This window comes from Equus przewalskii, chromosome 7, assembly GCF_037783145.1.
Source record: "Equus przewalskii isolate Varuska chromosome 7, EquPr2, whole genome shotgun sequence".
Classification (NCBI taxonomy): domain Eukaryota; kingdom Metazoa; phylum Chordata; class Mammalia; order Perissodactyla; family Equidae; genus Equus; species Equus przewalskii.
In genome coordinates this window covers 31,304,664-31,330,047 of record NC_091837.1, presented here as the reverse complement: position 1 = coordinate 31,330,047, position 25,384 = coordinate 31,304,664, and the positions used below count along the sequence as shown (strand labels likewise).

General features: G+C 41.6%; 2 protein-coding genes across 10 annotated transcripts in view; one reads left to right on the top strand and one right to left on the bottom strand.

Annotated features, from left to right (window-relative positions):
• Positions 1-7,321: 7,321 nt before the first annotated feature.
• ZNF10 (zinc finger protein 10) lies at positions 7,322-25,190 on the bottom strand. Its single transcript, XM_070629446.1, has 5 exons — positions 24,864-25,190; positions 15,153-15,241; positions 13,236-13,362; positions 12,791-12,886; positions 7,322-9,139 (listed from the first exon to the last, which is right to left on the bottom strand). The coding sequence occupies exons 2-5, from the start codon at positions 15,183-15,185 to the stop codon at positions 7,674-7,676; spliced, it is 1,722 nt and encodes a 573-aa protein (XP_070485547.1). The 5' UTR covers positions 15,186-15,241; positions 24,864-25,190; the 3' UTR covers positions 7,322-7,673.
• Positions 25,075-25,384, top strand: part of ZNF891 (zinc finger protein 891) — a 30,839-nt gene continuing 30,529 nt past the window's right edge. For 8 of the 9 annotated variants that reach the window (XR_011542519.1, XR_011542518.1, XR_011542517.1 and 5 more), the window contains exon 1: positions 25,075-25,345. The gene's annotated coding sequence lies outside the window, so the exon portion shown is untranslated. The remainder of the gene's footprint in view (positions 25,346-25,384) is intronic. The other variant, XM_070629444.1, reaches the window with a different exon arrangement.

Below are 25,384 nucleotides of genomic sequence, written 5' to 3'. Positions count from 1 at the left end.
AGTAAGTAAATATTTTAGGTTCTGTGGGCCACAGTCTGTCACAGCTGCTGGACTCAGCCATTGTAGCACAAAAGCAGCCATACGTTATACATAAATGAAGGAACATGGTTGTGTTCCAGTAAAACTTTAATCACGAAAGCAGGCAGCAGGCCAGATTTGGCCTCTGGTCCATTGTTTTCCACTTCCCGGTCTACAAGAGCCCAGCACATCATCTTGTTATTATATCACTACAGTAAGACCTGATGAGCAGTAGATCAAAGGTCTTTTTGTTGTTCTTCAAAATAGTCCTGATTATTTTTATTCCTTTGGTCTTGCATACACATTTTAGGCTTTGATTCCCAAGTTCCACGTAAAACCCTTTATAAATTGTGATACCTGTTAGGGGGTATCTCCAGGTGGCAAGGACTGCCACTTCATTATCCAGTAACTATTCTCTCTCCTTCTTTGCTAAAAGAACGCTATATATATATAGGTATTGGTTGGCCATAAGTTTATGGCATCTTCCTATCTAGATTCAGTGGATGAATACTGATTTCTTCATCGATTCACACAAATATTTGTCAAATGCCTACTATGAGCCAGCCACTGTATTAGGTGCAGAGGATACCTCAATAATTAAAATTAAGATCCACTGTGAAGCATTCAATTCAGCAGGGAAAGACAGTTAACAAACATCAGATAGATGATAGATACATATGTACGTACATACGTATGTACATACACACGTAGGTGGGTAGATAGATACACAGGTAGGTAGGTAGACAGACAGATAGATGTTGATTAAAAGGTGACAATACTATGGAAAAAATAAAAAGGATGGTGTAAAGGGCATCAGCAGTGCCAGTGAGGTGGCTGCCATTTAAAATCAAGCAGTGTCTCAGTTTCCTAAGGTTGAGGTAACAAAGTACCATGGAGTGTGGGCTTAAACAACAGAAATTTACTCTCTCAACAGTTCTGGCGGCAGAAGTCCAAAATCAAGGTGTTGGTAGGACTGGCTCCTTCTGAGGGCTGTGAGGGCAGGATGTAATAGGCCTCCCTTCTGGACTCACAGACCTGTCTTCTGTGTCTCTTCACATCATCTTCCCTCTATATGTATGTGTCCCTCCTTTTTGATATAAGGACACCAGTGGTATTGCATTAGAGCTCACTCTAATGACTTCACTCTAACTTCATCAGCTCCATACAGGTGATCCTGTATGGAGCCCCTTTCCTCCCAAATAAGGTCACATTCTGGTACCGGATGATCCAACTTCAACACATGAATTTTGGGAAGACACAATTCAATCCCTAATAGGCAGTGAGGGCAGAATTCATTTGTAAGGTAACACACCCTAACTCTAATCTTTTTCCATAGGGCTCTGCAATAAGAGAACTTTGTTGACTAAAATATCTAAAACTTAGTTCCGAATGCATTGAGCCAAAAAGCAGTTGGCTTTTCCAGCCCTTTGAAGCCCAAATCTGTGGAACTGCTACTCCCTTACCATCTATCTCCTAAATTCATCTCATTCATCTTGCCAACCTCAACCAACAGCTGTTTACAACCACCCCCACTTTGATCCTCTTCCACCAATTCCTCTACAGCTGATGAGACACTGGGCACATGGTCAGCTTGTAACTAAGTCAATTTTTTTTCACTTCTTGCCATGTAACAGGAAAACCAACTCCACAGATTTAATCAATCTGTGCTTAATTCATGGATGAATGCTAAGACAACACTTTCTGATTCCCCATGTGCCTATAGCGTTGGTCATGGAGATGCTGGGGCCTTTCTTAAAAGTCTTCAGTGGTTTCCCACTACCCTTAGGATAGCGCCAAGATGCTTAGACAGATGGACAGGCAGCAAGGAGTAGCAGAACATCTGCAGATGCGGGAGCCAAAGTGACCTGGGTGTGAAGCCTGGCTCCTCCACTTCTTACTGTGCAACCTGGGACAAGTCACTTTGAACTCAGAAAATGGAAGAAGTAATACTCATTAACAGAATTAGTGTGAAAACTAAATGAGACGGTGCATGTAGCTCACATGCCACCTAACTCGTTTTAACGTAACTAGTTTCCTTTCTTCCCCGCAGATCCTAATTTCCACTTAGTAGCTGCTTCATTTTAAGATATGACATGACAACAATGACAATATAAAGAGGGAGAGGACATTGTTTGAGGGAGGTCTGAGTGAATTTGTCTCTGAAGAGAATAACAATTGTGGTTTGTATTTATTTTTTAATGTTAGAATAGCTAATTTTATAAGACCCTCTACTATATGCCAGACATTATCCCATTTGAGATCTGCCACACTCGCTAGTTATCTTTCAAATAAAGCTTCAAAATTTACTAGCCATGTGAATTTGGGAAAATTACTTAAAATTTCCAAACTCTAGTTCTGTTAACTATTGGGGGGGGGGGTAATATTATATTCTACATAGAGTTACAGATAGAAATAATGCATTAAAGGGCTTAGCAGATTGGCTACTTCCTATTAACACGTCTATAAATGAAGATAAGTTACAAAAAGCACCAATTACTACTACTATTGTTATTAGCATTCACTTGGAGCTGGAAATTTTCTCATTTCCCAGAAATAGCTGGTTTTCCAAATATTTTTAAAAAATCAACTTTAGAGGGCTGGCCCCATGGCCAAGTGGTTTGGCATCCCAGGTTCATGAGTTCGAATCCCAGGCTCAGACCCACTTCACTTATCAGCCATGCTGTGGCAGCATCCCATATACAAAAAAGTAGGGGGAAGATTGGCACAGATGTTAGCTCAGGGCTAATCTTCCTCAAGCAAAAAAAAGAGGAAGATTGTGAACAGATATTAGCTCAGGGCAAATCTTCCTCAACAAAAAAATAAATTTATTTTAAAAAAATCAACTTTATTGAAGCAAAATTTACATACAACAAACTGGATCCATTTCAACTGTATAGTTTGATGACTTTAACAAAAGAATAGTCATGGAACCATCACCACAAACACAATACAGATCATTCCAATAGTTCCCTATGGCCCTATTTTCAGTCAGTTGCTCTCCAACCCTTAGCCACAGGCAACCACAGATTCATCAGTGGTCATTATAGATTACGTTTTCTAAAGTTTTATAAATGGGAGTCACACAGTGTGTACTCTTTTGTGTCTGACTTCTTTTACTTAGAATGTTTTTGAGATTTAACCAAGCTGTTGGGTATATCATTAGTTTATTACCTTTTATTGCTCCATTATATGGAAATACTACAATTTGTCTATCCATTCACATTTTGTGAATTATTATACATGGTATCTGTTGTGTTCATTATATTTGTGTTTGTTCCAGTCTCAGGCTACTATGAATAATGCTGAACATTCGTGGGCATGTTTTTGTATGGACATGTTTTCAATTCTCTTGGGTATATACCTAGGAATGGAACTGATGGCTCACATGGTAACCGTATGTTTAGCATTTTTTTTTAAAGATTTTATTTTTCCTCTTTCTCCCCAAAGCCCCCTGGTACACAGTCGTATATTTTAGTTGTGGGTCCTTCGAGTTGTGGCATGTGGGACGCCACCTCAGCATGGCTTGATGAGCAGTGCCACGTCTGTGCCCAGGATCCAAAACAGCGAAACCCTGGGCCGCTGAAGCGGAGCGCATGAACTTAACCGCTTGGCCACGGGGCCAGCCCTGTTTAGCATTGTGAAGACATGGTAAACTGTTTTCCAAAGTGGCTGTAATATTTTATACCCACCAGTGATGTAAGAGGGTTCTAATCTCTCCAATCCTCATTAACATTTGTTACTATCTTTTTTGTCTTAGTCATGCTACTGGATGTGAAGTGCTATCTCCTCATGGTTTTGACTTGCATTTCCCTAACGACTAAAGATGTTGAGCATCTTGACATAGGTTTCCTGGCCATTCATATGTATTCTTTTGTGAAGCATCTGGTAAAATACTTTGCACATTTTTCTTTTTATTGGTTGGTCTTACTTACAATTTACAAGGGTTCTTCGTATTCTGGATACAAGTCTTTGTCAGATGCACACGCTGTGAATGTATACTAGTCCATGGCTTGCCTTTTTATGTTATTAATAGTGTTTTCAAAAGAGCTGGAGTTTTTAATTTTTATTAAGTCAAATTTATCATTTTTCTTTTATGACTCATGCTTTTTGTGCTATAAGAAATCTCTGCCTAGCTCAGGGCCATGAACATTTTTTCTGTTTTCTTCTAGATATTTAAAAGTTTCAGCTTTTCCATTTAGGTTTGCGATGCATTTTGAGTTATTTTTTGTATGTAATGAGGTAAGGGGAGGGTTGTTTTTTTCCATACAAATATCCAGTTGTTACACCATCATTTGTTTAAAAGACTCTTTTCCACATTGAATTATTTTGGCACTTCTATCAAAAATCTAATTGACAACATGTGTAGGTCAATTTCTGGACTCTGTCCTCTTTTACTGCTCTATATTTATCCTCATGCCAACATTTTATTAATGTAGTTCTATAGTAAACTTTGAAATTAGGTAGTATAAGCCCTCTAACATTGTTCTTCTAAAAAAATTGCTTTGGATATTTTATGACTTTTGCATTTCCATCTACATCTTTGATTAGTTTGTCAATTTCCACATGAATACCTCTGAACCTAAAGATTAATTTGGGGAGGACTGTCAATTAACCAATATTGAGTTTTCCCACTCCTGATCATGATACATTTCTCTGTTCATTATGTATTTTTTACGTGTTCTTGAAATTCTTTCAGCAATATTTTATACTTTTCACTGTACAGATCTTGCTCATTTCATCAAACTTATCCAAGCATTTCATATTTTTGTATCATTCTAAATGGGACTGTATTTCTGATTTCATTTCCAAATTGTTCCCTGCTACTACATAGTAATGAAATCAATTTTTGTATATTGATCTTGTATCCTGTGACTTTCACAAATTCCCTTAAAGTTCTAGTTGCTTTTTGTAGATAAGAACTTTTAAAGAGAATATATTCCATCACTGCAGAGACTGTTTTCCTGATCCTAAAAGTAATATATATTCTTTGAAGAGAGTGCAAAGAACAGAAAAGTACAAAAAAAATATAAAAGCAAATACCAATTCTCCCAATATGTAGGTTAACTGCTATTAATCTTTTGAGAAATTTCCTTACAGTTTTGAGCAAGATTCATTTTTTTAAAAATTCATTTATTTTTACATATTTGACCTTACTCCATATTGACTACTATTTATCATGCTTTTTTTATAACACTTGACAGCATCAAAATTTTTTATTATCAAACTTTCTGTTTGCATAATTTTAATGTTTGCATACTATTCCATTACATTGATATGCTACAATCATTTTGCTATTATACATTTTTACATATCGAAAATTTTGCACTATTATAAGTAATGTTTCCGTGATCATCCGTAGACATCTATCTCTTCTCACATTCCTTAGGGTACGAATAATAGTAATATAATTACTAACAGCTAACACATATAGTACTTACTATGTGCCAGGCACTGTTTTTAAGTACTCTATACACACTATCTCACTTCGTCCCCACAACAGCCCTCCGAGGGAGATACTAGCAGCATCCCCATTACACAGTTGAGGAAAATTAAGTCATAAGTTATTAGAAATGCTAAGAGGCTCAACTGGAGGGGCTGCTCTTCTACTCCCATAAAGAACCACTGCTTATGAAGAAAACCATTTCTGACAGGAGTATGTCATGCATATGAATGGCATGTAAGCACCGAGAAGAGCAGCAACTGGGATCCAGTTCTGGGTTGGACTTCATTCAAGACGTGAGACCTGTGCCAGCTCCCCTCATCTCAACTGCAAGTGAAGAGTACAAGTGATACGGTCTCATGCTCCCTGTAGTTTCAAGTCTCACAATTTAAACAATCATTTCTAGATTTTCCCGGAGAGACACCAAGAGCTTTGTCCTGCTGGTCTCAGCAATATTTATTTATCATTCAAAAATCAACCACTGAGCACCTAATATATATCTTGTTTGCCAGAAAATGGCAAATAATGATCAGTCCCTACACACAGATCCATTTATAGAATGAAGGAGAATTAAAACAGATTCTCTTTATCAATCTTTTTTGGGTCATGGACTTACCAGTGACTCTCAAGATTAGGATCCTCCCCCTAGAAGGAAAAACCTTTGTACAAAGAAAATAAATTTGCATACAATATTAACAGTTGTTTACTGATCCTCGCAAATGAGTCCATAAACCTACTCTGGGTAATTCCCTCAGGCTGCCAAGTTCTGATGTAGGTAAAAAGAGAAACACGTATGACTGAAAGAGAAGTGAGAACTCAGTGTGCTTTTACTAGCACTCAAGCAGGTGTAAATTAAATGACAGACACCAGGGTGACGCAATAGCAGTAATATTAATAATCACAGCTAATAATGATAAAGTACTTAACATAGGTCAGGCACTATTCTAAACTGTTTATACCTTTACTCATTTAATATCACAATCTGACGAGGTAAGTGATCTTATCCCTAATTTACAGAGGATACCTGTAAATCAGGCACAGAACAGCTAGGCAGCATGCCCAAGTTCACCAGCAAGCTAAGGACAGAGGTGGGATTTCAATTTGGGAAGGCTAGCTAAGAGTTATGCTCCTAAGTCTCTTTATAAAGACAAAAGACTGCCTTGCAAAGAGGGTGGCTTTGGCCAGTGCTGTTTATTTCATGAGCATACTTGCTCTAAGTCTTGCCCAGGTACCTGCTCCCACTCAAATGAAGACCCTCCCTGACGTGTTCAAATACCCAGTGTTCCTCTAAGTCCCAATGTCCAGAGAATCACTGTGTTTTTAAATTCCTAGGAACCTTTAGCACCATGTCTCAAAGATACACCTCTAACTGTGCCCCAAACAACTTAGAATTAATGGGAAGTGTGCTGGCAGGTGGTTCTCAAGCTTCCTTGATGGTAGAATAGAGAAACTAGATATCCTTTTTTAATATTTAAAAACATCTTCAAATAATTATTACAGTAACAACGATTAGACTATAAAACGAACTCATTACCCCACTATCTCACAAATCAGTTCTGCCCATTTATCCATACTTTTTCAATTCTTGTCCACATGCAAATATATTTTAAAATGGGTACCACAAGTAAATGTATTGTTCTTTTCCTGCTTTACATTATAAGCATCTTCCCCGCTGCTAACCAAAACACAGTTCATATCAGACACATAAAGCAGACTAAGCGTCCCAGAAAACAGGGACAATCAAGTAAAAAATGGCTTATTAATTCCCTGGAATATTATTTTGCATCTTTTGTTACAATACCAATTTTTTATTCTTCTCAGCAACAACTCTCCTCTATTTATCCTATTGAAGTAGCATGTTCATTTATTTCTTTTTTGAAGGAGGTAACACAGCTGGATCATCTCTCAACAACTCACCTACTTAATGTTTCCTTTTCAGATTTTAGCATTTAAGGCTTGGTCAAGAATGCTCCCAGGTCAACTAACTTTTGTAGGAATTTGTGGAAAGGAGAAAATCTGACATATTTGTGTACTAAAATAAAATTTGTGGGTTTTTTTCCCCCTTTAGGACCGTTTCTCTAGGGCACAAAAGGGTGGTAACAGGATTGAAAGCTTTTCCACATAGATTACATCTGTACAGCTTCTCTCCAGAAGGAGTCCTCCAATGCAAAATAAAGCTATTGCTCTTTGTGAAGAATTTTCCATATTCACTATGTTAGTAAGTATTTTCTGTAAGATGGTTTGTCTGGTATCTAATAAGGGTAGAGCTACTGACAAGTGCTGTCCCACACTGATGACACGTTAAGATTTGCTCTCCAGTGTGAGCTATTTGATGTACTATAAATGGAGAGTTCTGGCTGAAGACAACTCCACACTGATTACATTTATAGGTCTCTTCTCCAGTATGAATCCTCTGGTGCTTAATAAGGTCATTCTTCCGAATGAAGGCTTTTCCACACTGACAACATTCATATGGTTTCTCCCCAGTATGAATTCTCTGATGCACAATGAGGGCAGAACTCTGGCTGAAGGATTTTCCACAAGCACGGCATTCATATGGCTTCTCTCTGGTATGGGTTCTCTGATGTGAATAAAGGTGAGAGCTTCGACTAAAGCATTTTCCACAGTCTTTACATTCGAAGGGTTTTAGTCCAGTGTGGGTTCTGTGATGTACAACGAGGTGAGATCTTTGGCTGTAAGACTTCCCACATTCATTACATTCATAGGGCCTCACTCTGACATGAGTTCTTTGATGCAGAATGAGATGTGTGTTCTGTCTGAAAGATTTCCCACATTCAGGACATTCATAAGGTTTCTCTCCAGTATGGGTTCTCTGATGCCTAATAAGCCTGGAGCTATGAACAAAAGATTTCCCGCACTGATTACATGTGTACAGTTTGTCTCCTGTATGAGTTCTCTGATGGGTAACAAGGTGAGAGAACCAGCTGAAGGATTTTCCACATTCTTTACATTCATAGGGTTCTTCACCAGTATGAGTCTTTTGATGTCCAATGAGATGAGAACTCCGGCTGAAAGATTTTCCACATTCTTTACATTCATAGGGCTTTTCTCCGGTATGAATAAGCCGGTGCCTGGTAAGATTAGAGCGCCAGCTGAAGAACTTTCCACATTCCTTACATTCATAGGGTTTCTCTCTGTGTATACCCTTTGATATACCAAGGGATGTACCGTGAGTAAGAGAGCTATCATTATCGGGGCATTTGTAGGATTTATCTACCGTTTGAGTTCTTGAAAATTGAATAAGGTGAATGTTTTGACAGAAGGTTTGACCACAGTCCTTACTATTATTTGAATAGCTCTCCTCATGACCACTAAAAACTAAATCATGTTTTAAACTTTTGGTACATGAGTCATGTTTATGGAAATACTCTCTCAGGATTAGCTGAGCAGGAAGAAGACAGTTCCCCCCATATTTACCATTTTCACAGACTCTCTCCTGAGTAAGTACTTTCTTTTGGGTGAATGCCACTTGCCTCAAATGTCTCTCCTGGCTTTCTTGATACTTGTCCAATTGGTCTTCACATCTCCAGACTTCTTCTAATGACAAACACCAGAGATCATTCTTTGCCATTCCTTCCATTTTAATGTCACAGGACTGTTTATCTTTAGAAATGCTCTTACTGGAAACTGATGATTTAATTTCACCTGCAGTCTCCAAATCTGAAAGAAAAGAAAAAGCTTTGCATAACTAAAAAAAGTATTAAGGTCAGAATGGTGGGATGTACGTGGAGACAAAGCATGTAAGCTGTGCAGCGTTGCTTTCCAGTATAGTTTTGTAACCTCAGTGGAGAAAGAGAAATGGAGGAACAGAGCAGTAAGCAGGAAATGCGTCAGGTATGTGGTACATAAAAGACATAAAAGGAGCAAAGAGAGTAAAGCCACAGGACTGGGCATGACGCATGGGATCAGGATATGCAGGGTAGTGTGGCAATAAGGGAAGCCCATAGAAAGGACTTCACCCCCTTATCTAATCCCAGCACTACTCAGACAAGAACCTAAAGTGTCTACTTGTTGCCAGGCCCTTCCCCTGATATGCATTCTTCACACTACTGCCAAGGCAATATTCCTAAACCATGAATGCAGCCACATGTCAGGCAATGCCTTTTATCTACATCACCAAAGCACTACAGAGTCATGCCCAGATGACGGACACAACAAACCTCTCAGAATGGCCATGTGACGGGCTGGAAGAGCAGGAGCACGGAAGTCACCCAGATACAGGTTCTAATGTAAGCTGTACCACCACTACTGGTTAACTCGAACAAGCTGTTAGACTTTTCAAAAATCATTTTGCTTATCTGTAATCTAAGGATGACAGTATTTGTCATGTAAGATTATTGTAAGTATTATATAAGGTGTGAGCTCATCACAGTCTCTGACACATGTATGGTCAAAGTGATACCATTTATGGTAATTACTATTCCTATCTCCTATTTTGAGTACTTTGTTCTGAGACATCAAGACTTAACAACTGACAGGGCTAGCACCACAAGACACTAACTCAGAACATGCATGCTAACTTATATTCTCCTGAACTTTTTGCCCTTCTGCTTATACCCACAGATATTACTGCAAATTAGTCTCCCTTCTAAGAGTCGACGTTTGTTTTTCAACGCCTTTCAGGTAGAATGTTTAGTTCTGAACCAAGGAAAAACTCCACTGTTTACCACCTCTCCCTACAGTGGGGTGATAGTCTACTCTTACCTGGTGTATGGGTTGCATTTTGTCTCCCAAAGAAAGTATGTTGAAGTCCTAACCCCCAATATTTCAGAATGTGACTGTATTTGGAAATGGGATCATTGCAGATATAATCAGATGAAGGGTGGGCCCCAATACAATACAACTGGTGTTCTCGTAGGAAGAGGAGAGGAGACACAGAGAAAGACACACAGGAAAATGCCTCGTGAAGATGAAGGCTGACTGGAGTGACGCATTTACAAGCTAGAACAGCTGGGGCCACCAAAGCTGGAGGAGGCAGGAAGGATCCTCTGCCAGACTCCAGAGGGAGCACGGCCACGCGACACCTCCATTCAGAATCTGGCCTCTACAACTGCGAGACGAGAGGTTCTGTTGTTTTAAGCCACCGAGCCCGAGGAACTTTGTTTTGGCCCAAGAAACTAACACACAGGGTGAACAGCCCCTGCCAGGCTTCTAACTGCTTTCTTTGTACAACCCAACCCCTACCAGTCCTATCTTCATTTACAACTTTGTTAGATACTCATTTCTTCCCCAGCCTTATTCATTTTTCTTTTTATTGTAGTAAAATACACATAACATAAAGTTTACCATGTTATCCATTTTTAAGTGTTTGGTTCAGTGGCATTAAGTACATTGACATTATCATGCAGCCATCACCACCATCCATCTCCAGAACCCTTTTCATCTTGTAAAACTGAAACCCTATACCTAGTCAACAGTAATTCCCCATTCTTCCTTCAACTTAGCCCCTGGCAACCACCATTCTACTTTCTGTCTTTATGATTCTGACAACTTTAAGTACCTCATATAATTGGAATCATGCACTATTTGTCCTTTTGTGACTGCCTTATTTCACTTAGCATATCTTCAAAGTTCATCCATGTTGTAGCATATTGTAGAATTTCCTTCCTTTTTAAGGCTGAATAATATGCCACTGTATGTATATACTGCCACCTTGATGATTTTTTATAGGAAATACACCATCGTCTCCCATCAGAATCCCATCGTAGAAGATTTTCAAACTACAAATGCCAACTGAAAACTTCTAAAATGAACATGCGTGATGAGAACTGGAGGCTGAGCACTGACAGAGAAAAACTCGGAGCGGAGTGTTTGAATACATGAATGGGGTGCTTCTCTTTATCAAAATCCTAAAAATCTCCCATGTATTATGTAACATACCCACTCAAGCAAATTATCTTCAAAATCTGTAGCATCCATGAATTTTTAAAGCCATCACTCATTATAATTTTCACTTTGATAATGAAGTTCACATACCTGTGTAGCTTCCCTTAAATTTCACGTGTTTAAGCACAGGAAGTTTCAGTATTTCTTTTGACAACAAAGTCTTAATAAAAATCTAAACTGCTGCATCTAGTCAGTTACTTTTGGATACTTTCCAACAAACATCCAGGAAAGCTTGCTAAATGAACAAACACATGAATGGAAAAAATAAAGCAAGTAATAAAAAAATGAAAGAAAAGAGAGAACAATCTTCCCTCCCATGGCCCCAAAGCACTGACTGATCAAGCTCTTTACAGAGAATTGAAAATCATAAAAGGTTTCACAGAGAAAGGTCTTGAGGTGCCAATTACCAGACAACTAAGACTCTGACAGATCTTATTTACATCATACTCAAAGCCTGAGATGCAGGGAAATGCCTGATGCACATGGACTTTGGGCCCCAGACAGAAACAACTGTAGGTTGCTACAACCTGCCTAGAGTACACTGGACTTGGGAAGCCATGTGTCTGGCCGAGCCCACCCGGAGTCAGTCACTGGCCAGCGCCCCGCTGTGCTGCACCATGCCAAGGAGGCTACTGCAGTATGCCTCAGACAGCAAGCTCAAGATGGCTGAGGAGAGAGAAGTCAAGAATTGAGCTTGGAAACAAAGGTCAGGGAAAAGATGTCTTAGAGAGACTAAAGGAGGAGAAACGTGAAAGACTACTTTCTACTTCTTAACCTAGAAGGCTGGGTTTTTTTATACACAGGGAAGTTGGGAAAAGAATGATGTTAGGACATTTTAGAGATATTAAGATTAAAGTGAAATAGGTATAAATTGAAAAAACATGAAATAAAGAGCTATGTATGGTTAGAAAACAGGCATTTTTGAGCAGCAATTCTGGAAGGGAAGAAGGGTTAAGCCAACAGGAGCTGGTGAGCCCTCTGGGGCAGTTTTCCAACTGGCCGAAAACACCGGAGAGGGGCAGCATGGAGACTCACCGCAGAGCTTACCAAACAGGCAGAACTGAGGCTGTGGGAAGGCACCACGTGAAAGCGAAAGGACAGGCAAAGACCAAAGAAACGATTCTATGAAAAATGAGAGAACGGGGATGCTAGAGTTAGAGCTAACAACCAGGACAGCAATACGGACAGGGCTGAACCCAAGCACATCAAGAGAAAGATAATTTCAACGAAGCGGAAAAACAGCCTTGTCTCTGAATGCAGATGAAGTGTGAGCAGATCGGAGAAAGAAGATTCACAAGGGGGAAACAGCAGGTAAATAAACTCAGTCTTCTTGGAAATGAGGACTAGTGACCACCATCTGCCAGGATTCTAGCCCCTGACAGGTCATCTGGAAACTGCCTGCAACACCTCCTGTCTGATCCTCACCTGGATGGGTCTCCTGGTGGATCCCTCTCTCTGCCAGCCACGGCTCTTGCCCTTTCTCCAACCGGAGGATCACATCTGGCTTGGGAAGCTGATGCCCTGTTCACAGGGAGAGATCAAGAATTCGGCAAAGGTTGGGGAATCTGGGCTGGACACAAAAAAACACCCCAGTTGAACCCTTCATAGTCCTGGGGGCACTCTGCACAGTAGACAAGGTGAGGCTCCAGAGGCAGCAAAATATGCATTTTTAAAAATCTGACCAATCAAAATAATTTTTTGCACTAAAGCAGAAGGAGTACAAAAACACTGATCTATGCCTTAAAGAAATTAGGTCCCTGACCCCAAGGTCACACTCTGATATATGCTTCAGGGTTTCCATACCTTTCAATCAACGAAGAACCAAAATCGTCCCAGGGAGTACATCTCCACACACAGAGGTTAGTCTTACCCAAGGAAACCAGGTTCTCATAGTTCTCCAGCATCACATCTTTGTACATGATCTGCTGAGCAGCGTTCAGTAGCTTCCACTCCTCCCTGTTGAAGTTCACAAGTATATCCTTGAAGGTCACCAGTGTCTACAACATGAAAAAAACCTATATTAAGCCAGATGTATCTCCTTGCCCTCCCTTTCCTAAACACTGACAGAGAGAGAGATTAGGTGGATAGCACTGGAGTAGGGAAAGAGGATGGAGCAGAATCATGCTAGGAGCATTTAGCATTTATTTTGGATTTGGGTTAATTCCTAAAAGGAATGGCTATCAGGTACAGGTACCTACTGTACAAAAACCAGTTCCATGTTATGCTTTAGGTTTAGAAACTGTCAGAAGCACTTTTTTCCCCCCTAAGGAAGATTAGCCCTGAGCTAACATCTGTGCCAATCTTCCTCTATTTTTCGTATGTGGGATGCCTCCACAGCGTGGTTGCTGAGTGGAGAAGGTCTGCGCCTCAGATCCAAACCTGCGAACCTGGGCCACTGAAGCGGAACGCGTGGAATTTTAACCACTTGTCCACAGGGCCAGCCCTACAAGCACTTTTATTTAACTCAAGTTTGTTATAAACAGTTATAGCAAGGAAAATCAGACACCAAAAGTCAATCTACATTTCTATTACGTGAAATAAAAAACCTAATTCAACGCATGAAAAGAGGAGAAAACAGTCTTGAGTTCAAGAACAACCTAATACTTAAGAGACCAAGCTAGCCATGTTTGTGGCCAAAATAATTATCCAAAACATTCTTCCTAAACATTGGTAGGCATCAAGAAAACGGAGAAGAGATTTTATTTTAATAACAGCAAAACAATTTCACAAAGAATAGATACAGAAGCAAGGCCTTTAGCCATATCAAAAAGAAATATTAATTACACATAGAAAAAAAAAAAACTTGAACAACTGAGGATTTCTCATCAAAGACCATGAAGGTCAAAACACAGCGAATGCTTTTTAAGAAAACAAAAAGAACTGAAAGAAAAGAACTGTCAAGCCAGAATTTCTATATAAAGTGAAAATATCTTTGAGGAATTATACAAAATACATTCTTAAATGAAGTAAAGTTAACAGAACTGGTTACTAGCAGAGCCGTTCTAGAAGACGTGCTAAAGGTAGCTCTTGAGGTAGACGGGAAATGATGCCAGAGAGAAACTTTAAATCTCTGGAGTGAAGGATGAGCAACAAAAACAGCAATATTTGGGTAAATAGACCAATTCTATTAAATCCTCCAAAATATGTAGGACAATTGAAAGCACAAACTACAACACGTTCTGGTGGGGTTTTCAGTACAAGCAGAGGTGACATGCGAGGGACCCTCCAGGGGAAGCAGCTGAAGGAGGTGTGAGGAGCCCAGTCTCCACCTGGACGCTCCCAGGTCATGCTGGTCCCAGAGGTTCCCTTCTCAGCCGAGACCTTCCTGCTGTGGCTGCAGCTGCCCCTCGATAATGACGTAAGTTGTCCCTGAGCTCCTTCAAAGAGCACGCCTCATGGAGGAATTAACACAGCCTGCACCACAGCCAGGACAACTGGGACCAGAGAAACCCTCCAGGGGCACCAGCACTCCCAGTTCTCACACCATCCTTGGGGGAGGAAGCCCGCTGTGAGCTCAATTCCGTAGCGTGGATGCAAGAGTATTCCATCAGAGTCCTTCTAGCGCCTGACTTGACTCCCACCCATGTTACTGTTAAACTTGTGTTTCTTTTATATGAAAGGAAATAAACCTACAACTACAAATAAAGAAACAGGACAGTGCTGGTCTCCTGGAGAAGTGTATCCTGAGTTACAATTTCTGAAGTTCCTACGCAAAAGAACTTCAGAGCTTAAGCAATAAGGGATTCTCAGTTGGAAAACAAAGAAAAAAGAAGGAAGCCCAACTTACGTGGGACTGGGCAGTGGGTAACTCGGCTTCCATGCCCTCCTTGCTCTCAGTAACACTTTCTTGTTAATGCAAGATCCTGGGAAGGCAAGCTGAGGAGAAGAAAGAAATGTGAGGACAGTTTGCTGCGACTCAGAGGTGCCATAAATCATGAGCTTAGACCGCCTCGCACCAGCGGGGTATGACACGAACACCCACAGCACAGAGAGGAGTATCAGATGTTCCAAAAACACATCTACAGTGCCTGAAATTCCCAGCAGTAGGAAGACAAGAGCTAGATAGACTGCATTTCCCCCTTAATCTCTAGAGTTTCATGCTAAATTTCATTTGGAATCAAAATGAATACAAATCCTTTTCTGAGGAAAACAAAAACCACAAAACCTGACCCAATATAACAGTCTCAATTTACAAATAAGAAAACAAGTGTTTTCTCCAGCTAATCACAGAAGGGAAGTCAGAAATTTGAAGCACAAGAAAAATGTGATGTGCCACTACTGGCCTGAAGGTGGAAGGTGCCATGTGGCAAGGAACATGGGCAGTCGGTGAGAGCTAAGAGCAGCACCCAGCCGACAGCCAGCAAGGAGACGGGGCCCAGGGGCCTATCGCCACAGGAACCGACTTCTGCCAACAGTTAGAGTGAGCTTGGAAGTGGACTCTCCCTGGAACCTCCAGGTGAGAAGTTGGGCCAGCCAACACCTTGCCATCAGCTGCTGGGTATCTGAGCAGAAAACCCAGCCACACTGTGTCAGACTTCCACCCTCAGAACTGGCAGCTAACAAGTGGTGCTGTTTGAAGCTGCTAAGTTTGTGGTAACTTGCTACTCAGTAACAGAAAACTAACACATGGGCAATTATCTTTTAAAGATATTTAAATGTTAAGGACAAATGCTCTATATTTACCTATGTAGTTACCGTTGCCAATGCTTTTGGTAGATTCAAATTTCCAATTGGTTTCATTTCCCTTCCCCCTGAAGGATATCTTCTAACATTTCTTGTACTATGGTAATAATTCTGCTGGTAACAGATTGTTTCAGCTTTTTTATGTCAGACAGTGTCTTTATTTTGCCTTTGTTTGTTTAAGTTTTATTGAGATATAACTCACCATACAATTAACCTAAAGTGTACAATTCGATGGTTTTTGGTATATTACATTATTAATCTTTAAATTTCGGTAAAAATATATGTAAGAAAATTTACCATTTTAACCAATGCTAAGTGTACATTTCCATGGCATTAATTACATTCAAAATGTTGTGCAACCATCAATACTAACTTCAAAACTTTTTCATCACCCTAAACAGAAACACTCAAATAAGCAATAACTTCCTATTCCTCCCTCCCCTCAAACTCTGATAACCTGTAATTTAATTTCTATCTCTACAAATTTGACTGTGCTAGATATTTCATATAAGTGGAATCATATAATATTTGTTCTTTTCTGTCTAGCTTATTCCATTTAGCATGTTTTCAAGGTTCATCCACGTTGTAGTGTGTATCAGAACTTCATTACTTTTAATGGCTGAATAATATTCCATTGTACAGCTAGACCACATCTTGTTTAACCATTCATCTGTTGATGAACATGTGGGCTGTTTCCACCTATTGGCTGCTGTAAATAATGCTGCAATGAACACTGGCACACAAATATCTGCTCCAGTCCCTGTGTTCAATTCCCTTGGGTACCCACCAAGGAAATTGCCGAGTCATATGGCAAGTTTATGTTTAGCGTTTTGAGGACCCACTAAACTGTTTTCCACAGCAGCTGCCGCATTTTACATTCACACCAGCAATATACAAGGGTTGCAGTTTCCCCTTGTGCTTGCCAACACTGGTTATTCCATTTTTTAAATTATTACAGCAATCCTAGTAGGTGTGAAGTGATATTTGATTATGGTTTTAATTTGCATTATTTTCATGCGCTTATTGGACATTTGTATGTCTTTGGAGAAATGTCTGTTCAAGTCCTTTGCCGATTTTTTTTTTTAAGATTTTATTTTTTTCCTTTTTCTCCCCAAAGGCCCCGGGTACATAGTTGTATATTCTTCATTGTGGGTCCTTCTAGTTGTGGTATGTGGGACGCTGCCTCAGCATGGTTTGATGAACAGTGCCATGTCCGCGCCCAGGATTCGAACCAACGAAACACTGGGCCACCTGCAGCAGAGCGCGCGAACTTAACCACTCGGCCACAGGGCCAGCCCCCCTTTGCCGATTTTTAAATTGGGTCATTTGTCTTTTTGTTGTTGAGCTGTAGTTCTTTACATATTCTGGATATTAAACCCTTATCAGCTATACGATTTCCTAATATTTCCCCCATTCCGTAGGTTGTCTTACCTTTGTTGTTGAAAGATATTTTTGCTGACTATAGAATTCTAAGTAGACATTTTTCCTTTTAGTGTTTTATATATAGATTTAGCTCCCCTCCCAATGATCTGGGAATTAGAAGCGTTTTCCAGTCTGGCTAGCAGTAACAAGGAATATTCCCCATGTGAACGTCAAATACAATTCCCTCCATCCTTAGACGATTCTTTCCCTGGCCTTGGGTGGTTCCGTCACACACATGCTGAGCTACACTGATGACTGGAGGGAGACCCTCTGCAGACCTCTCCTCTTGGTACTCTGTCCCGTGAAGTGCAGCTGCTCTGCCCTCCCAGAGTCTCAGCTGCAGATCCTTGACTCAAGCAGTCTGCCGGACTTCACCTCAGTGTCCCCTCTGCTGTTTCCTAACCTGGAAACTCTCTCGAAGCAATAACCTGGGGCAACCACAGGGCTTACCTCGTTGGTTCTCCATCTCTCAGGGATGACTGGCCTTTGTGGTCTGACATGCAGCGTCTTGAAATGATTGGTTCATGTATTTTGTCTGTCTTTTTGTTGTTGATGTTGTTTGGGCAAGAGGCTAAATCCACTCCCTATTACTGCATTTTGGCCAGAAGCAGAAGTCTATAAGCATTGCACTTTTAATTTGTTTTAAATTTAGATAGTATTTTTAATTTCCACTTTTTAAATACTGGGTTTGAATATTTCCCATGTTTCTATTTATAGTTCTTTTGTATTTTGTTTTGTTTTCTTTCATATTGTTTGCCCCTTTTGTCTTCTGGAGATCTTAAGGATTTCCACTTCAATTCTAGGCACGCTTACATAAATAAAAGTACCGTAGCTTCTGGCTACCACACTGAAACGGTTCTCACCAGCCACATCTATTAGAGAGGGCATTGCTGGCCTCTCAACTGCTCTCGGATGCTCTTTATTTACTTTGCTTCCATCCTTACCTGGTTTTCCTCTGTATATCTTGGTACTTCTTAGTTTTCTCTAATGATTTAAAAAATTATGATTAGTTTAAATGTAGGTTTCCCTTTGTTGCATCCTCAGTCTCAGTCTCCATTTTCAGTGGCCCCCGGGCACTTCCAGGACACAGAGCATATCTATTTACTTTATCCCCACCGTCTGCCTATCCCATGGCACCATGGCATGACACAACAGGGCTAAGAGTTTTGGCTAGAATTAATAGACCACTGTCTTCTATCCCCCTCTCTTTCCCTAAATTCAAGTGCATATTTCCACCCGTGGTTAACAGGACGGATTCTGCCGCCAGACTGCCTGGGTTCAAGCCCCTGCTCCGTTACTTCCTAGGCGGTTTCCTAGCCTCTCAGTATCTCAGTCTCTTCTTCTTTACAATGGGGATAAAACAGCGCCCACCTCATAGGGTTATCACAAGAATTAAATGAGTCAATATTTGTAAAGCACACGCAACAGTGCCTGACACCTGGTAAGGATTATTTGTTAATTTAAAAAATAAATGACATCTAGGGACCCAGTAACATGTCCTCTTAACATCTAATCATTTACCACAACCTGGAAATGTCTCTCCCATCCATCTCTTCCTCTAGATTCCTACTGCCACGGCCTCGGTTTTGGCCCTCACTGCCTTTGATCTCTCCTACTCCAGTGAGTGGCCACATCAGTGTCATTTCTATAAAACACAAAAGTTTCACTCCTTGATTAAAATTCTGTTGGTCTCACAGTACTTACAGGAACATGGACCAAGTCCTCAGCATGGATTTAGGATCCTTTTCTACCTCACTCGTCCTAAATGTTCCATCAAACTACCACACTTTTCCCTAGAACCAGGCTAAACCACTTGAACTGCCCTAACATGTTTCCATATGCTATTCCTATGCCAGGAATGCTCTTCCCTTTCTTGCCTCTTAGCAAAACTCTATCCACCCTCAAGATCAAACATCATCCCTTTTGGTGTCATTCCCGGGACAAATTCCCCAGGAAGTTTTAGTGTTTCTTCCTGTTTACTCCCACTGTCCCTAATGCAAGCAACACGGACTAAACAAAAGTGCAGCGAGAGACTCACCGCTAGCTGACCAAGGGGTCATGTCCACACGGAGTGAGGTCTCCAATACCAGGCACTTCCTTAGCGCTTTGCAACCCTTTCCCCAGCAACATGAGTAAGGATCAGTTATAAACTGTACCTGACAAAGGCAGTGAACATACTAGATATGGGAATTAAGATACAGATGTGGATGCTATATGTACTTTGTATGGATATTATTAGAAAAACACGAGATTTATTTTAAAGAGTAAGGATGCCATAGTTAGCAGGATAGAAAGGTGGAATGAGTGCACATGGTTCCTGTATTCATTGTTTTTTGCACCAGACATTAACTGAGTGTTTACAATATGCCAAGTCTTATTCTAGGGGCCGAGAATACAGCAGTGGCTGTTCAGATAAGCCCTGCCCTCACGGAGCTTACTTTTCAATGTCAGATGAGTAAAGGTTGAAATAAGCAGGGATGTTTAGCCTGTGCAAGAAATTACTTAAGGGCCAGCCCCATGGCCAAGTGGTTAAGTTCATGCACTCTGCTTTGGTGGCCCAGGGCTTCGCCAGTTTGGATCCTGGGCACAGACATGGCACTGCTTGTCAGGTCATACTGAGGTAGCGTCCTACATGCCACAACTAGAAGGACTCACAAGTAAAACATACAACTATGTACTGGGGGGATTTGGGGAGAAAAAGCAAAAAAAAAAAAAAAGAAGATTGGCAACAGTTGTTAGCTCGGGTGCCAATCTTTAAAAAAAAAAAAATTACTTGAGAGAAACAAGAGAATGGTCTTCACACATGTACAAGTCCTGTAGAACAGGGATAATATTTATTCTGAGTTGTTCCAGAGGGCAGAATTAGGAGAAATGGTAGAGTCACAAAGAAATTAATTACAAGTCAATATAATAAGACAATGTTAATCAAATGACATCCACACATAGAACAGGCTGCCTAAGGAGGCAGGCAATTTCTGATCACTAATAAATTTTCAATAGGATCTTATTAAAAAAAAAAAAACTATAGTACAGTTGCCAGTTTACACGGATATCTAAGGTCCGTTCCAACGACTTTCCTGTTTCATGATTTAAAATACAAATAGCTTGCAATTAGTCTCACTTCATCCTAACTTCCCTTAACCTCCACTTCTAGGTAACTTACTCAAACCTTTATCTAAACCAGTGGTTTTCAAACCTGACTGCATACTGGAATTGCCAGGTAGATTTATAAATTATTGAGACCTGGGTCCCATGCCACCCTTCCCCACTAGGAGATTCTGGTTTAACTGTCTGGGCCGGGGCCAGGCTTTTTTTTAAATAGCTCCCTAGGTGATTCTAATGTGCAGCCAAGGTTGAGAACCACTGATCTAAGCCATTATTTAATCTATTTAATTGTCAATTTCTACAATTTCTGGGGGTAATCAGATCTTTTAATCAGTCACCAGATACACACAGGATCTTTTTATGCAACTGGCCAAAAGTGACTTCTCTAAAGCAAAAGCAGTCATTTCCAGGGCAGGGATCCTGAGATGAGTTTTATTTCTTCTTAAGGAAACAGCTGGTAAGTTGTAACTTGATGGTAACTATCTTGATGTTATAGATCTGGATCTTCTGTTGTTTTAATAAATCGTTACTGAACACTTACTGTGTGCCTGGCTCTGTACTAGGCCCAGGGGGTAAAAACGTGAACAGAGTATTTCTCCCTGTCCTCAAGCAGCTGAGTCTAGTTGGAGAAACTGAAAATGGACACCTACTGTGCAGGATGACTGCTGCTATGATAACAGCACGCCCAAGGGGTCGTGGAGCACAGAAGATGGCCCGCACCCCAACCTGGTGGTTTCAAGGCTAGTCCAGTCCAGAGCTGGTTAGGCAGCTATGGAGGGTGGGCAACCGTGTGAACAAAGGCCAACCCCAAGACAACGGTGTGTAGGGAGAGAAAGCTCAGTGCAGCTGGTGCATATGGTCAACGGCAGGCAGCAGCCAGAAAGGAGGCCAGAGGCATGCCTAGGTCACAGAGGGCCCAGAATGCCATTCTCAGAAATGCTGACTTTTTCCTACATCTAAGCCAGGGAACGATCCTAGATTTGCATCTTAAAAATGCCTTCTCTGCATTTGGGGTAGTTGTGTGATGGACCAGGCGAAGACATAACAGCAGCAAAGAGACCAGGCAGGAGGCTAACACTGTAATCCAGAAGACGGCACACAAAACAGAATCGGTGAGGGTAGGAATGGAGAGCAGGTACCTTCTGGAGAGATTGCTATGTCCTAGAACTCGACTGGATGTGGTGTGAAGACGGCACGAGGGGTAAAGATGACTCCCAAGTTTCTGGATGACTGAATAAACAATAATGTATCAGTTGGAGCAGGTACTAGAGGGGTGATGCGGTTAGTTTTGAACATGAGAGGGTCAGAGAAGGGACATTTGGAAGCACATATTTAGATGTGAGGGTTATCCAGCTGTATCATCTGCCCTCTATATTTCTGTTTTATCTGTATCTCCCCAAACTGCTTGGCTATATTCTCAAACAGGACTTCTTGAGAAGCAGGAAATGGTCTTTTGTCACAGATTTGAGTGTGACTATGAGATACAGGTGACATACGCAGATGGATAGAGTAGTCTAAGGGAGACCACAGATTCCTGCCAACAATCCTAGGACACGGTTCCTGTAAAGCCCATTAAGAAACGGTAAGATTTAATAAAGCTGGCTGATAAAGGAGATAGACCCCAGGTTCTGGGGATTAGCACACAGTTCTCTTTGGGGAGCCACCGTTCTGCCGACCACCAGGGCAGAGATGGGCTGGAAGCAGCTTCAAGTAACAACAAGGAGGCTACGAAATTCACTATCTGAGGCACGAAAGCTTCCACAGCACAGCTCTGATTAGGTACTGAGTATACAGGCTCATGACCGTCTACATTCTGGGCCCCGACAACTTTCAATCTGAATTCCTACTGTACTTGCCCCATGTTCTCTAAGCTTCACTTAAATGCCACCTTTTCTGAGAAGCCTTCCTGTTGTCCCAGAGAATCAATGGCTCCCTGGCCAGTAATCATGGAGCATTTGCCCATGCTCTAGTGTTTCAACACACTGCCCTACCCCACCACTACTTAGCTGTCCACTTCCCTTAGAGATAATGAAACACTTAAGAAATGGGATAGTCTCAATTTAAATCCCAGAAAAAGGCCAGCATAGTGCCTTGTACTTCATATTCGTTTACACTGGCATTTGTCAAATATTTAATGAGCAACCACAATAACTTGTCTGTTTCCCCAGGTGTCTGCCCTCAGGTCTGTTTGAATACCCAGTCCCTGAGGGCCAGCGCTCAGAGATATGCAAGACCTTGTCAGGGATGGCGTTTCACTCGAGCATACGGAATATACACTTCTTAATATAAGAGAACAGGATCTCTTCAGTTTCTGAATCAATTCATCAGTATTTGGCATCTGCAAAGGGCAAGGAATGATCAGCAAAAGGACCCAGCAGCCACAGGGTGAGAACTCTGGGGCTAGCAGAGATAGCAGAGACATATTTAAAGACGCAAAAGGCAAAGATCACGCATCTGTGAAAACTCAGCAAATGTATGCTTTAATTTTGTGCATTTCATTTAATGTAAAATTCTACATCAAAAGAAAAAGCTAAATAAGCATTGAATTCTACTTAGTAATGCATATGGATTCTGCAGTATCTAGAAAAAGTATACTGATGTCTGCAATTAACTTTGAAATGCAATGAAAAAAGATGGACTGATGAAGTCTGCAAGACAGAGGGACAATTTTAATGAAACAAGAGAGGAGTAGATTAGTTAGGCTATAGAGAAAAGTCAGTGTAGTGTTGAGGTGGTTTAAAAAGGGGTAGAAGAGTTGCGTTATCTATCTCCCAGACAGACAGTTAACCGCAATCAACATTTCTAACCAGACTAACATTTGTTAGCTAGCATTCTGGATGACATCCTGTGTTCCCTTTTACTTTCTATTTTTTTTTTTTTAACAGTATATTCTGCTATTAAGGTATACATAGAACTGAAATTCTTCACTTTCTCCATACACTTTAGATGGGAACTACAGTTTTTATGTTAACCTTATCTTTGACATTGATACTACATGTTACATGATACACATCATTTTGATTAATGTCAAGGAAAAATAAAAATATATTAATTAAATTTTTGAGCTGTCTCTGAAAAATAAAACTAGATTAAACGTATACACATCTCCACTTAATCTATTTGATAAAAAACACACACACACACACAACACTGAAGATCAGGAAGCTAGGAGCTAGAGATGTATAGCTTTTTTAAAAGACCACACACAAACCTGCTTGATCTTAAACACTGAAAATACTGATAAGATGCAATTTTGAGGAAAACCGCCAAAATAACTTTAATAGGAAGTAAAAAGCTTTCTTAAAAAATGAGTATCTTGAGACTACACCAAGAACTAGAAATCCATCCAGTCCTTTTGGCCATTGAACTTATTAAAGTAGACCTAGCTCATCACTGGTTCTAGCATACAACCTCTACAGTATCCACGAACAGAATCCAGTAGTATATATTTTTTAAAAACAGTATAATAACCACGTTAGATTTCTCCTAGGAACGTCAGACTTTTACTGCTAAGAAATTTCCTACTCTAATAAAAAAGAGCATGATCACTTCAGCAGAGAAGCCATATGCAAAATTTTAAACATCTAGTCCCAGTTGCGGGGGGGGGGGGGGGAATAAAGTAAGCAGGTGTCAACCAAAACGTGCAGCTTCACGAGGCAAAGGTAAAGTTTTAAAGAAAAGAGAGACTTTATTAAAAAGGTTTGCAAGTCGGGGAGGGACATCTCCCCTCGCAACCTGACGGTGAGGCCGCCTCCGTCGGGGGTGGCGTCGGGGGTGGCGGGGCTGAAGGGCACGGAGCGCCGCGGCCCGAGGCCAGGTCTCCCCGGCAGCCCTTCCTCGCCCCGCCACCCCCAGGCCGTGCTGCGCTCCGGCAGGGGTCAAGGTCAAACGCAGTTTCCTTATTTCCGTCCAAAGCTCAGCCCTGAGGGGGTCATGGTAACCGTCGCGTGGACTATGGCCTCGTTATCTCTTTCTCTTACCAAAAGAATAGAAGAAATCTTATTTTGCATCACCGAAAATATCTGGTCCAAAATCTCCCCCGCACCTTCAGACACTAGGGCATTGTCATCTTTCTCCGCAAGCGGGGCCGTCCGCTAGGAACGCTGCGACCTGAATTCAAGAAGTACCGCGCAAGGGCTAAAAATCACAGTTAGGAACAAAAATTATTTGTTGATGAAATCACTGTCTACCTAGAACGACAAGGCTACGCAACCGCAACATTACTAACAGGATCAAGACGCGTCTGACTACGAAGCAAAGACACAACACCCAGCACCTTCGTCTGTACCTGCAGTAAGCACCTAGAAGGTTCGATGGGGGAAGCAGTCCTTCACAATGGCAGCACCAACCGCAAATCAATGACGAGCCGTGCCTCCGGGACAGGTGGCTGGGCACACAGGCTGGGCGGCCCGGACCGCTCGGAGCCCACTCCCGGCCCTGCCCGCCGCCACCCCCTCGCACGCGCCGCGTTCGACCCCACGCGCTCGCGCGTCCTCCGCGTCCCCGCCCCCTCACGCACGCGTCCCGGCACCGACACGCGCACGCACGTCTCGAGCCCCTCCGCTGAGAATCGCAGCAGGGACGCGAAATCCAGAATCCCTCCGCGGGGCGAAGCGAGGCGGCGCAGGTGCTGCTGGGAAATGTAGTCCCGCCGCTCGAGTCGGAGTGGCTACAGAGCTCGCGGCTTCGGGGCCTTGGGCGCCGCCGCCCGCCCCGGCGCGCTCTTTTCCCTTCTCGCGGCGGCCCGGGAGCTTCGAGGCCGAGAAGCAGGTACCCGAGGACAGGGCGGCGCGTGGGGCGCGTGGCGGG

Coding starts and splice junctions, on each gene's coding strand:
- ZNF10 (XM_070629446.1), bottom strand. CDS start 15,185: ATGGAAGCCGAGTTACCCACTGCCCAGTCCCAC. Junction 13,363..15,152: donor TACCCACTGCCCAGTCCCAC/GTAAGTTGGGCT, acceptor TTCATGTTGTAG/ACACTGGTGACCTTCAAGGA. Junction 12,887..13,235: donor TGAGAACCTGGTTTCCTTGG/GTAAGACTAACC, acceptor CCCTGTGAACAG/GGCATCAGCTTCCCAAGCCA.